General features: G+C 50.7%; 1 protein-coding gene across 3 annotated transcripts in view; it reads right to left on the reverse strand.

Annotated features, from left to right (window-relative positions):
* CA5A (carbonic anhydrase 5A) overlaps window positions 1-11,829 on the reverse strand; it is a 37,019-nt gene extending 25,190 nt beyond the window's left edge. For 2 of the 3 annotated variants that reach the window (XM_070500172.1, XM_044761399.2), the window contains exons 1-3: window positions 9,067-11,829; window positions 7,764-8,165; window positions 2,425-2,622 (exon numbers count right to left, since the gene is read on the reverse strand). In XM_070500172.1, the coding sequence (XP_070356273.1) occupies window positions 2,425-2,622; window positions 7,764-7,899 (334 nt within the window). In that variant the 5' untranslated portion in view covers window positions 7,900-8,165; window positions 9,067-11,829. The remainder of the gene's footprint in view (window positions 1-2,424; window positions 2,623-7,763; window positions 8,166-9,066) is intronic. The other variant, XM_070500171.1, reaches the window with a different exon arrangement.
* Between the last annotated feature and the right edge of the window lie 2,164 nt (window positions 11,830-13,993).

Consider the following 13,993-nt stretch of genomic DNA (forward strand, 5'->3'; position numbering starts at 1 on the left):
CTCACTGGGTGAGCCCGACGTGAGAAGTTCCCTGAGAGATGTTGTGAAGACTGGCCAAGAGCAACTGGGAGCAACTGTGGGCACAGGGGTGGCTGCTCAGGAAACAGGGGCTCCTTTTCACCCATGAGATGAGGACAGAGACACCTGGAAAGGCCCAGCACAGGGAGACAGGGCTCCCCGCCCTCCAGTCTATCAGAGGTGGGGCAGGTCAGTCTGGGCCTCTGCTCCATCTGGTCCCTCTCCCTGGGCTCCAAGAAGGCCAACACACGGCCATCACACATTCAGGGTGCTCAGAGTGGGCCTCCCATGTCGGGGGACAGAGAATTTCCAGGAGAATGCAGTCTTGACTAGGGGAAGTGCAAGCACAGAGTCACGGCAAAGCCAGGACACAGGGCTGGGCAGGAGGAGCTGAGAGAGTGTCCCAGGTGCTGGTGAAGGCAGACGGCGCCTTTGCACTGGCCCGCGGGATGAGTGCAGAGGCACATGTGAAAGCCCCTTCCCGCTGGAGTGTCTCCTATTGGTCACACAGACAGGTGGGCTCTGGGCCAGCAGCCAGAGCAGGGGATGCTGGGAGCTTGTCTCTGCAGACGCAGCGGCGCTGAGTGCCTCCCTAGGGTGGTCTCGCCTCTTCCCCCGACAGCCTTTGAAGTGGCCGCCTCCCTTTCTCCACTCTCAGGTGAGGAAATGGGGTCTTGTTTGTTCCTTTAACTTTTCATTCAGTACTCATCCATCAGTTGACTGAGCACCTGGGGTGCCTGGTATGGAACAGTGATTCTGCCCTCATGGAGTTCACATCCTCACGGGGGCAGTGAACAAGACAACCAACCAAGGGCTGGCCCGGAAAGGACCTGGGCCCGGGGGCTATGTCAGGGGTGCCCAGGTTCAATAATTCCCTAGGAGGGTTCCCAGGACTCAGCATACAGCTGTACACATGGCTGAGATTTATTGCAGCAAAAGGACACAAGCAAAATCAGCCAAGGGAGAGAGAGGCGCCGACTGCGGAGCCTGGAGGAAACCAGGCGCAGCTTCCACAGACCTCTCTGGCGGAGTGGCACGGGACGAGCCGAATCCCCCAGCAACGAGTTGTGACAGCACGTGTGGAGTGTGATGCACCAGGGATGCCCAACCTGGCATGTACCAAAATTCCCGACTCCCGGAAGGAAAATGGATGTTCAGCAGAAACAAGCCTCATAATGATACCAACAGGTGCTGGAAAATGCCAGGTGGATCTAGCAGCCGATCCTGATAAGCAAAATCAGGGTAGAAAGAACCTTCCCAAGGCTGCTGGAGTGTCCACCCCACACTCCTGAGGACTCCTGATGAGGATGCAAGGACAAGGCTCAGGTGGAGCCCTTGGCACAGTGCTGGGACCCAGCGAGGGCTCATGGTGACGTGGGTTAAGGCTGCCGCAGGGAGAGAAGCCCAGGCGTCCAGGCCTACACGCCGATCTATACTGTCCTCCGGGAGCATAGGACGTCCTGACCTGACTCCCATCCAAAGTTATAGGACCACCCGATAACAGACCCCACCTGCACTGACACCATTTTAATGACTTTTTACATGATCTTTCCTTTGTCTAGTAAAAAAAAAACAACTCCCATACCTATGCCTTATAAATTTAGCCCTACCCTCAACACATTGCAGCGCTTCACTGCCTGTGGGGCGTGTCCCCATGCTACTCCATGCTGTTCTCTGAATAAAAGAGCACTACTGCCAGACCCTGAGAGTCCAAGAAATCTTTCTTTTGACTCCTTGGCTGGCCGAGCCAGCATCAATGGCTCCTGGGGCCTCTCTCACCACCTCCCTGCCGCCCCACCACACAGCCATCCACCATTGTCATCCCAGACAGCCCCCTGCCTGGTCCCTGCTCCACCACTGCCCTCCTCCCATCCTGTTCCTCAAAGCCGCAGGGAGTCCATTTAAAGCATCAGCCAGTTCACTGTCTGCTGGTGGCCCTCTCACTCTGAGTAAGAACCAGCGAGGTGACAGGCTCCGGACGCCCAGCCCTGCCGTTGCCATGGGCACCATGCCCTTCCTTCTCTCCTCTCCAGCTTCACCTCCGCCACGCCTCTCTCCTCACTTCTCTCCTCGAAGCTGCCATGTGTTTACATTTTTGTTAGCTCACTGTTTCTTTCTGCCCTAGAATGTAACCCGAGGGAGGGAAGCGACTTGACTTGCTCACAGTTCTGTCCCTGGTTGGTAAACCCGTGTGACTGTGGGTGATGGGTTATCGTCTTTAAGGCGAGCCTCGCTCTCCCCGCCCCCGTCTACTTCACACGTTCTTCCTGTTCCTGCCTCCACAATGCCGAGGCCCCTCTGTTCCTTGTCTCCAAACAACCGACGCAAGCACATCATCCCCTTCTCTGCAAAGCCCAAGGCCCACTCTCAGGAGGGGCAGGAGGAAAGAAGGCCCCTCAGGCTCACCTGACCCCTCAGTGGAGTCGTCGAATTCCACTTGGCAGAGGTAGCCCGTGTTCCAGACGTAGAGGCAGGCCGATGCGTGGTAGGAGACCTGAAGCGGCTGCAGCCGGGGGTCGTAGACGCTGTCCCTCTGGCAGATGTTGATGGGGGACTGCCGGGCGCCCCCTGACATGCAGGCTGGGCCCTTCCAGAGGGGGTGAACTGGGGGGAAAGAAGGAAAAGGAGGCCCTGACTGATGTATCAGCCACTAGAGCCTCAGAGAGAGCTGGCAGAAACGGGGGCAAACGAGATCCCAGAGGAGCCAGCACTTCGGAACCGGCCCAGCGTAGAGCCTGGGGGCCACCAGACCACTTAGCAGCTTAGCCTCCACCCACATGCACGGTGCCCTGCTCCGTCCCCGCCCATGGCCATGGTGCCCTGCTCCGTCCCGGCCCACGTGCACGGTGCCCTGCTCTGTCCCCGCCCATGGCCATGGTGCCCTGCTCTGCCCCCGCCCACGTGCACGGTGCCCTGCTCCGTCCCGGCCCACGTGCACGGTGCCCTGCTCTGTCCCCGCCCATGGCCATGGTGCCCTGCTCTGCCCCCGCCCACGTGCACGGTGCCCTGCTCCGTCCCGGCCCACGTGCACGGTGCCCTGCTCTGTCCCCGCCCATGGCCATGGTGCCCTGCTCCGTCCCGGCCCACGTGTACGGTGCCCTGCTCTGTCCCCGCCCATGGCCATGGTGCCCTGCTCCGTCCCGGCCCACGTGCACGGTGCCCTGCTCCATCTCCAGGTGGGGTTCAGGGATGGAGGTGGGAAAGTAAAGGTGAGCAGCTTGGTGTCTGGGGGTGGCGTGGTCGGGGGCGCGGAGGGCTGCTGGTGGGGAGGGAGGCAGAGTGTAGAGCGGTTAGGAACCTCTTCCCAGTCACATCGCACCCACCTGGATGATAGGAGGATGCCTCGGAGTCTTATCCTTCAACCTCTCCTGCAAGGAGGAGGTGAAACTACTCCAGCCGCATGACATTTAAGCAGAATGGCTCCCCTCCCCTCTTTTTTGAGGTTCCTGCTGCTCTGGGCTGCCGCCAGACCTGGCAGGGTTTTCTCTGTTCTTTGTAGACCCTTGAAGGAACACCCTGCAACAAACCCTTCCGCCAATGGCCTCCCATGGCCTAAAATCCCACCAAGAGATTCGTGTGTCTGGCTTCCCTAAGGCAGTGCACATGTTGCTAAAAGAAATCCTATATACACAAATTTTTTTTTTAAAGATTTTATTTTTTCCTTTTTATCCCCAACGCCCCCCAGTACATAGTTGTATATTCTCTGTTGTGGGTCCTTCTAGCTGTGGCATGTGGGACGCCGCCTCAGCGTGGTTTGATGAGCAGTGCCATGTCCGCGCCCTGGATTTGAACCAACGAAACACTGGGCCGCCTGCAGCAGAGCGCAAGAACTTAACCACTCGGCCACGGGGCCGGCCCCTATATACACAAATTTTTAAAAAAATGATTTACACCTAGATTTGCGAGCAAGCTGGGGAGGGGTGCAGAGCTGGAAGCTGGAGGGCGTCGCAGTGAAGAGGCGCCCGCCTTACTCCTGTAGGAAATGACCGTCTGGGCTGAGGCTGGGGGAGAAATCCCTAGCCACGGTCCAGTTCTCGCCGACTCACAGAATCGAAGCCTTGACAGCGGAAAGGGGGCTCGGCCATCATCTTACCTGACCTGGGGGTGCAGGCTGGGGGCCTGCAGCTGAGTCAGTGAGTGAGGCAGCTGGGGACGCTGACTCTTACCCTGAGGCTAGGAGGCAGGAGGAAGAGGTAGGGACTGTGGCAGGCTGGAGGGCATGGGTAGCATCTGTGGCCAGATCTTTAGGTTTTTCAAGAGGAGTTAAAAATATAGATTTTCGTGTGACCTCTCCCGATGTTTGTGTCGCCAAATAATTTTGTTTTAAAGTTTTCAACATTCTGCAGGGGGACAGACCCATTTGTGGGGCAAAATAATCAGCTCTCCCTACTCACTACCTGAGTTACTGGGCAAGTTATCCACACACCCCACCCTGGGCCTCCGTTTCCTCCTCTGGAAGGAGGAGAATAATAGCAGAGAATAACAGCGGGCTCTCAGAGACCAGCCAAGGTCGGAATACGCGTTAGCTCCTGCTTCTGCCTCAGCCTGACAGACACTGTCTTCAGGCACAGACCTCCTTTAGTCCCCAGAATGACGACTCTGTGCTCAGGGATGGAGCCGCCTGGAGTGTCCTGCAGGCATGTGCTGCCCTCCAGCTGGGCTCCCTCCTTTTCACGATGATGAATGGATGACCGTGGACTCCTGAGCCCGAGGAAGTGGCCGGCACCTGTGTCTGGGTGTCTTTTGTGCCAGCTTCCTTCCCCTTTACTTGGGTTGCACCAGCAGTCCTGGGTCTTCCACTGTTGTCTCCCGTGAGTTCCTCTGAGCCAGCACTAATCACAATTGCGTCTGATGGGAAGTGACATTTAATAAACAGCGCAGCCTCACAACCCTGCTCGCATCCATCCTGCCCACGGGGAAACGGGGCTTCGATCCGGTGGCCCCAACCCTCAATGCAGAGGGAACGCGGGAGCAGCTAGTGTCGCAGAGGAGGCCCACATCGGACCCGGAGACTCGGCTCAGCGCCCCCAACACACACGTGGAGACGCAGGTGTGGAAGGAAGAGTGGGCGCTTTGAGGTCGCATTTGCTGACCGGCACGAAGGGGCCGCCAACACGAACCACCGGCGATGAGCACAGTCTGACACCAAGTGAAAAGCTTTGCTCATCGCTGCATGCAAAGAGGTGACACCGCCTGAATACGGAACAGGCTTCCGTTTGTCATGTCGGCCGTGTGTCTCCATGCCCAAAGCTGGTGTGTGTGCCGCAAAGTCAGTCTCGTGTTAGCTAAAGCATGTCTTTGCGGGGAAGTAATAAAACAAAACATTATCCTTTTTTCCCATCATTCAGTGAATATTTATAGCGCTCCTCCTATGGCTCAAGCATTGGCCCCTGTGCAGGGAAGGATCAGAGACACGTTGAACAGATCTTGGACCCACTGCAGTTTGCAGCCCAGCACAGCCTGGGTGGCCAACCCGCAAAGCTGGCAGACGGATGAGCAAGAAGTACCTGTTAAAATGTTCAAGAACACGCAGCAGCATGCTGAGAAATGTTTGTGCCGGCTCTCCCAAGGAATAGGAAGGCTCGATGTGTAGTGTTGGCCAATTCCCATGGTGTAAATACTCCCCAATTGATACCAACCCTGATATCAGTTTCCCCACATTAAACCCAGCATATACGGGGTTAAAACCAAAGCACTCATTCCCTGCTTACTCCCTGGCTTCCTGGCTCCAGAATCCACTATCCTCCATGGAGACAGACACTGCCAAGGACAAGCACCTGGATTCACTATCTCCTCCCTGCAAAGAGATCCAGGCTGGTGGGAAAGCTCTGACCAGCAAGGCCATATGCTCCCGCTCCCCTACCTAAAACCCCAAATAAAAACCCTTCCTTTTAGCTTATCGGGGAGTTTGGGATTTCAGCGTTAGCTGTCCTCTCCTTGCCAAGCGCTGTGCAGTAATAAAATTCCTACTTTCTTCCACTATACCCAGTGTCAGAGATTGGCTTGCTGCACAACGGGTGAGCGAACTCACTTCAGGTTTGGTATCACAGTGTCCAGTTTTAAGCTGCCGACGTGGATGTCCCCACCACAGACTAAGGAAGAGATGCTCACTGTCCATAGAAGGTGCCTCCTGCACATGCAAAAATTCAGCTGGAGAACGCTCAGCTGAAATGGTTCTAAAATTATTTCCGAACACTTTGTAACTCTTTGACTTTTCTCTCTAGGCTGAATTACCAGTAATTTTCAAATCATATTTGCTAACAAATTTTCTTTCTTCCCCAAATGAAATGTTCTGCCGAATACAAATAACAAAATACTAAACTAGAGAAATGAATTCCTTGGGAAGTTCACGTCTTCCGTTTGGCAGAATATATTCTGGTTTTTGCGGAACTCTGAACAACTCTGCAGAGCCCTACGGTTTCCCCGGGCATGTGGAGAGAGCTTGCGAGGTGCCAGGCACTGTTAGAAACCTTTCCCAGTGTCACCTCATTTCACGTTTCCAACAGCGTGGTGTGATAAGTACTGTTATTATTCACTTTTCACAGGTGATGAAACTGAGGCTCAGAGAGGTTAAGAAACTTGCTGAGGGGCACCCAGCCTCAAAGTGGTGGGACCAGGAGTCCTGCCTATGTGGTCTGATGCTCTTCATGGTTTATTAAGTATACAAGAGGAGTAGGTACTGAGAGACAGTTGTAAAAATGCCTACAGTTAAATAACGAAAACCAAGGTGCAGATCAACAGTACGGTGCCGTGGTTTTCAGTTTTTGGATAGTCTCGTGAGTGTGTAGACACATGTTTCTGTGTGTTCGGAGGACAATGCCAGCAGACTGTGCTCAAATAGGCAGTTGCCTCTGGGAATCGGGGTGGAGGGGCCCAGGCGGCAGGGTCTTCTGTAGGAGCGTGTGCCCTTCGGTAGGGCTTGAAATTTACAGGTGGGTCTGGGCTGCGCCCTGCGGTTGTGCATTTCTAGCAAGCTCCCGAGGGATGTGGTGTGGGGGCCCCCACTCTGAGTGTGAGTCAATGACGTTCACTGAGAGCCTAGTGTGTGCCGGGCTTTCGATTCTCGTCATTTCATGGTCATGAGGCCCTGTGCACCATTTAGTCATCCCATTTTACATATGAGGAAACTGAGGCTCAGGGAGGTGGAGCAACCCACCCAGCTGACATGTCACTAGTGCCCACCACCCACCCCCCCAAGCGACTGGCTCTGAAGCCCATGCCCTTTCAACTACCCAAACCTGGAAACTGTGGAATACTTATGTCAGAAGTGAACTTATCAGCCGTCATTGCCAACCCTTTATATCACACAGGCAGAGTCTGAGAGCCACCAAGAGGAAGGGACAAGTCCAAGGTCACAGAGCATTAAGGACTCAGCCAGGATGAGGCTGACTCGGGCAGTCTCTGGGCAGAGCTGCCTGGTGATCCACTTATTTAACGTTTGCTGAAAATGTTCTCTGCTGGAGGGGTTTTGGAGCTCTGATGACCACTTGGAGTGGCTCCTTCTGTTGATAATAACAGTTTATTTTGAGGGAACTCTTGCTCCCTGCCTTGTTCTGGGCATCTTTCCCTCTCGTTGGCCCCGTGAAACTGAGGTTAAGGACTTGCCCAAGGGCACCCAGAGGAAAGAGAAAGAGTGGAAATCTGAATCCCAGCAGTCTGGCTTGGGACAGTCTCCCATTTTGAAAGACACGATAAAATGGGACCAACACCAGGTCGCCCCTGGAGGAACGCAAGGATCTACTTACGAGTGTTGCTGCTGTTCCTCTGAGCACAGGGACGCCGTGAGCACCGTCGCGCCAGCCTTAGCGGATGACTGCGGAGAGTCCCCCACATCTGCTTGACCAAGACGGAGAGACCCGAGGACTTTGGGGTCCTTAGCATCCTGGGTCTGTTCCCCGTGGACCCCAATAAAAAGAGGGTGATTTTTTCCCTCCTGTCTGTTCTTACTTCAATGGGGACACACGAGGAGTGGAGTGGACTCACCTCTTTTTCGTAGACGCTCACTCAAACCCCTGAGCCTGATGGTTAAATTTCAACCCGTGCCGCCCCAGCTTCGTGGATGCTGTTGGGTTTGGCCTGGGGGCGGTGCTGTACTGTGGCGAGTGGCCTGCGCCCGTGGCGGTTCCCTTAGGTCACCGGGCTTTGCTCTAGTAAACAGTGGGGTGAGTGTGTCAGGAGTCAGGAGAACTTTATGGAGAGCCCGCTGCGAGAACTGGGGAGGGAGCCAGAGGCAGAGAGGAGGGCAAAGCCCTGCTCTTGGGGGTCACCCCTCCTTTGGACTGGGCAGCTCCCCAGCTGCGGGCGGCTCCAGAGCAGGCACCGAGCCACACTGTGTGTGTGTATAGGGAATGGCAGGTTTAGAAGCACAGCGACGGGACGCGAATGACCCTAAGCTGCTGGGTGGATGGTCAGGAGAGCAGAGGACCCCTCTCTGCCCAGGACTCCCGGAAAAGCAGCCAGTCCCACTTTCCAAAGAACAGATACGATTTGGTACAAATTCCTTCTGCCTTAAAGCAAGATGTCCCAGGTTGTGGCCTTGTCTCAGCATAAATATTAATAGTGCCTCTTTCACGCACAAAATTGTCCACCTTTGGACAATAAATTAGATGGGCGCCCGACAGTACAACTTGTAATATTTGCAGATGCAGATAACAGAAAACCACACTTTGGCCCACCCAGCAGTTTACTCCCCAGACCCTCTTTATCTGGGCAGTGGAGACTACGTGGTTCACAGGGAACAGCTTACCATTTTTGGGGGTGGGGGATTTAAACTTAGAAGCTTCAAAGGGGGCAGGGATATCATCACTTATCACAGAATCCTGGAATATTGGATGTGGATAACCCCACAGAACAGGGGTTCTGAACTTTGAGGCCCCTGGGGGCTCCCGAGAACCCAAGAACCCCAGTGATCAGATGCAGGGTTTGGTCTCCAGCCTTCACCAATTCTCCGACGGGCCACGAGTTGGATCACCTTGCTGGCATCAACAAAAGCCAAGCCTGGAATGCACATGTTTTCTTCCCGCGGGGTCATTTTAGAAATGTACCTACCTTTGGGTGGCTCCATTCGTTCATTGACTTTTGCCTGTTTCCTCATCCGCGAAGCGGGGAGATAACAGCACTGACTCTGCTGTGTGGTTGTGAAGGTTTAGAGAACTGATACAAGTGAAGCACTTAGAATGGTGCCACTTCTATTACCACACGCGAGCACCATGTTCCAAGCCCTGGCTGAGGCCTGAATGCGCGCACGCTTCTGCCGGGGTTGGCGAGCTGGTCAGCCAACACTTGCAGGCCCCTTTGCTCTTCCGGTCGCGTCCTCAGCCATCTTCGGCTTGCCTATTTAGGTAGATTGCATCACTGGCCATCCCTGTGGGCCTGGGGTCTCCTCAGCCTCCCTGGAGCCACATGGCAGGGCTGTGCTCCATTTAGAAAACACCACCACCCAGCTTGTCCCGCACATCCTCACAGCTGACTCGGACAGCACTGCAATCTCTCTTGAAATTAAAAAAATTTCAAGCAGTTCAAAAGTGAAAGTAAAAGTCTCTCTCTTTCCCAGAGTGAGCCTCTGATGGCAGTTTCTTGTGGCTCTTCCTGGAAATTTCCATGATATATAAGCCTGTATAGGTGTGTGTGTCTCACTATTTTTAATACAGGAGACAACCATACCCTATGTAGAGGATATACATGCTATATATAGTCACCTAATAATTATCATTACTGGTAAGATGAGCACTGTTTGCAGTTCCTGGGAACCCTTCTTGAGATTCCACCCAAGAGTGGAGAGAAAACCAAGCCCAGAGATGGGAAGAGTGAGGAGGAAGAGACAGATTCAGAGAGAGAGACAGAGAGACACACACAGAGAACACGGCATTGCTTCAGCCAAGCAATTTCTATTCCTATATCCTGAAGTCTACTTCCGAACTTATCAGTTATATCAATCAATAAGTTTATTTTATTAAGCTAGTTTAATGTCTTTTCTCTGTATTCCAAGGGGTCCTAACTCAGCAGACATTTTAGTCTCCATCTTACAGATGAAGGAGCCAAAGCTGAGAGTGGAGATGTGCATTGTCTAAGTTCTCCCCAGCTAGAAAGCGGCGGAGGCAGGCTCAAGTACGTGGCCTTGAGCTCATTACCTCTTTGAGCCCGACCACATGGCTGTTCTTCACTCCACAGGGATTCGCATCAGGTGCACAATCAGTGATGTTGTACTGCAGGGAAGTGGCCATTCATCTATTCCAAATTCTTACCTGGTTCAAGGAGATTTTTGGTTGGAATAAAAAGTGTGCATGGCAGACCATGCTTCAATTATCTATTGCTGCCTACCCCAAACCACCCCAAAACTCAGTGGCTAACAATGACAATCATTTATTGAGCTCACACATCCACAATTTGGGCAGGGCTCAGTGGAAATAGCTCATCTCTGCTCTAGGAGGCGCTGGCCGAGATGGCTTATCTGGGGTTGGAGGACCCACTTGCAAGATAGTGCTCCCACATGGCTAGTGAGGTGGTGCTGGTTGTCAGTTCCTCTCTATGTGCACGTCTTTGAATCAGGAAGTCAGCATTTGCTCATCCAAAATAAGGAAAAGTATTATTTGGGAGGTCAAGCAGGTTCTTTGATAAGTTATTCCTAGAGTTACTTACCATGGGATCTGGCAATTCCATTCCTAGGTGAATACCCAAGAGAAATGAAAACATACATCCAAACACTTGTACTCAAATGTTTACAGAAGCATTATTCACAATAACCAAAAGGCAGAAATAACCCAAATGTCCATTGATGGATGAGTAGATAAACAAAAGTGGTATATCACAAAATGCAATTATCTAGCCATAAAAAGGAATGAAGCTACAGTAATCAAAACAGTGTGGTACAGGTAAAAGAACAGACAAATAGATCAATGGAACAGAAGAGAGCCCAGAAATAGACCAACATAAATATGGTCAACTGGTCTTTGACAAAGGAGCAAAGGCAAAACAACGGAGCAAACGTAGTCTCTTCAATGAACGGTGCTGGAACCACTGGACATCCACATGCAAAGAAACGGATCTGGACACAGACCCTACTCAGTTCCCAAAAGTCAACTCAAAATGGATCACAGACCTAAATGTAAAATGAAAAACTCTAAAACTGCTGTAAGATAACATAGCACAAAACCTAGATGACCTTGAGTATGGCAAGGACCTTTCAGATACAGCACCAAAGACATGGTCCATGAAATACATGGCTGATAAACTGGACTTCAATAAAATTAAAAACTTCTGCTCTGTGAAAGACACTGTCAAGAGGATGAGAAGACAAGCCACAGAGTAGGAGAAAATACTTGCAAAAGGAATAAAGAATACACACCACCAAGAGTGAACCCCAGTGTAAACTATGGACTCTAGGCAATGATCATGTCGATCCAGGTTCACCAGTTGGATCAAATGCACCACTCTGGTGGGATGGCGATAACAGTGGAGCCTGTGTGTCTGGAGGGGCTTGGGGTAGATGGGAAATCTCTGTACCTTTCTGCTCAACTTTGCTATAAACTGAAAACTGCTCTAAAAAATAAAGATGATTTTTTTTTTAAAAAAAGTGAAGTACTGGCACATGCCCCAACATGGATAAGCCTTGAAAACATGGTGCTGAGTGAAAGAAGCCACTCACAAAAGGCCACATATGTATGAAGTCATTTATATGAAATGTCCAGAATAGGTCAAGATGTAGAGATAGGAAGTAGGTCAGTGGCTGCCGCGGGGTGGGGGTGGGGGCGAGGAAGGAACGGGGAGTGACTGCAGTCGGGTACAGGGTTTCCTTTCAGGGTGATGAAAAAGTTCTGGAACCAGCTAGTGGTGATGGATGCACGACATTGTGAACGTACTTAATGCCACTGAACTGCACACCTTAAAAGGGTAAATTTTATGGTGTATGTATTTAATCACAATAAAAAAATAGAGGAGAAAAAAAGCAGTCAAGCAGGTTTGCAAGGTGTAGACGGAGCAGCGGGTTATTCCATGATTTAGGGGAAGGCACAGAACTTGGAACCCAGGGAGCAGTCAATAGTGGTAGCTATTGATATTTCATCAGTAGTAGGACCATTGTCTAAGTCGCTTGTATAGATGGAAAGTTTTACCTAAAAAAAATCAGGATAAGTGTCCCCTTTGTGCCAACAGCTGGAATAAGCACTTTCCATGGTCAATTTCAAAACTTAGAAACAACTCTGCAAGGTAGATTTAATTGTCCCATTTTACAGGTGAGGCTCCTGGGGCCAGGGATGTTATGTCACAGAGCCACACAGAGTAACGTGAGCTGGGAGTGGAGCCCAGGGCGGTCTGCACTCAAAGCCGCACTGCCTCATGCATTACTCTCCTGAGGCCTCACCACCCACTCACAGGGGACGAGACTCCGGCGCAGGAGGCTCAGGCAGCCCTCCCGAGTTCACAGGACATCACAGGCATGCTGCAGCAGTTGGGTAGGTCCCAGCTCGCATAAAACATTAAAAAAATCCATTATCTATCTGTCTGTCTATCTATCTATCCGTCTGTCTGTCTATCTATCTATCATCTATCAATTTTCCAGTGTTATTGAGGTGTAATTGACAAACAAAATAATGATTTAATATACATACACATTGTGAATGAATTACCAAATCAGGTTAATTAACACCTCCACCTCACATAGTTCCCATTTTTCTTTTTTGTGGTGAGAATTGTTGAGATCTTAGTAAATTTTAAGCGTGAAGTACAGTATTATTAACTATAATCACCGTGCTGTACAACAGATCTCCAGAACTTACTCCTCTTATAACTGGAAGTTTGTACCTTTGACCAACATCTCCCATTTCCCCGCCCCCCAGCCTCCGGCAGCCACCATTCTACTCTCTGGTTTTGTTAGTTCGACTTTTTTAGATTCCACACATATAAGTGAGATCATACAGTATTTGTCTTTCTGCGTCTGGCTTATTTCATTTAGGATAATGTCCTCTAGATTCACCCATGTTATCACAAACGGCAGAATTTCCTTCTTTCTTGTGGTTGAATAATTTTCCATTGTACATATATATACATATGTACAATATACATATGCACACCACGTCTTCCTGAGCCGTTCCTCTGTTGACAGACGGTCAGGTTGTTTCCATATCTCGGCTATTGTGAATCATACTGCTGTGAACACAGGGCTGCAGACATCTCTCTGAGATACTGATTTCTCTCCTTTGGATAAATACTCAGAAGTGGGATTGCTAGATCAAATGGTGGTCCTATTTTGAATTTTTTGAGAAACCTCCCTATTGTTGTCCATAGTGGCTGCAGCAACTTACGTTCCTACCAACGGTGCACAGGGTTCCCTTCTCTGTGCATCCTCCCCAACACTTGTCACCTCTTATCTTTCTGATAACAGCCATTCTGACAGGTGGGAGGTGATAGCTCATTGTGGTTTCAATTTGCATTTCCCTGATGATTAGTGATGTTGAGCATCTTTTCATGTACCTGTATGTCTTCTTTGGAAAAATGTCTATTCGGGTCCTCAGCTCATTTTAAAATCAGGGGCTTTTTTTCTGCTATTGAGTTCTATAAGTTCTTTATATATTTTAGATATTAACTGATTATCAGATAGATGTTTGCAAATATTTTCTCCCATTCTTTAGGCTGCCTTTTCATTTTGTTGTACGAAACTTTTCAGTATGATGTAGTCCCACTTTTTGTTGTTGCTGCCTCGCTTTTGGTGTCATATCCAAAAAATCATTGCCAAGATCAATATCAAGAAGCTTTTCCCCTCTGTTTTCTTCTGGGAGTTTTATAGTTTCAGGTCTTATATTTAAGCCTTTCATCCACTTCGAGTTAAAGTTATGTACGGTGTAAGATAGGGGTCAAATTTCCTTCTTTTGTATGTGAATATTCAGCTTTCCCAACATCATTTACTGAAGAGACTGTCCTTTCCCCATTGCATATTCTTGGTGCCCTTGTCAAAGATTAGTTGACCGAATATGCGTGGATT

Source organism: Equus asinus, chromosome 28 (genome assembly GCF_041296235.1).
Source record: "Equus asinus isolate D_3611 breed Donkey chromosome 28, EquAss-T2T_v2, whole genome shotgun sequence".
NCBI lineage: Eukaryota > Metazoa > Chordata > Mammalia > Perissodactyla > Equidae > Equus > Equus asinus.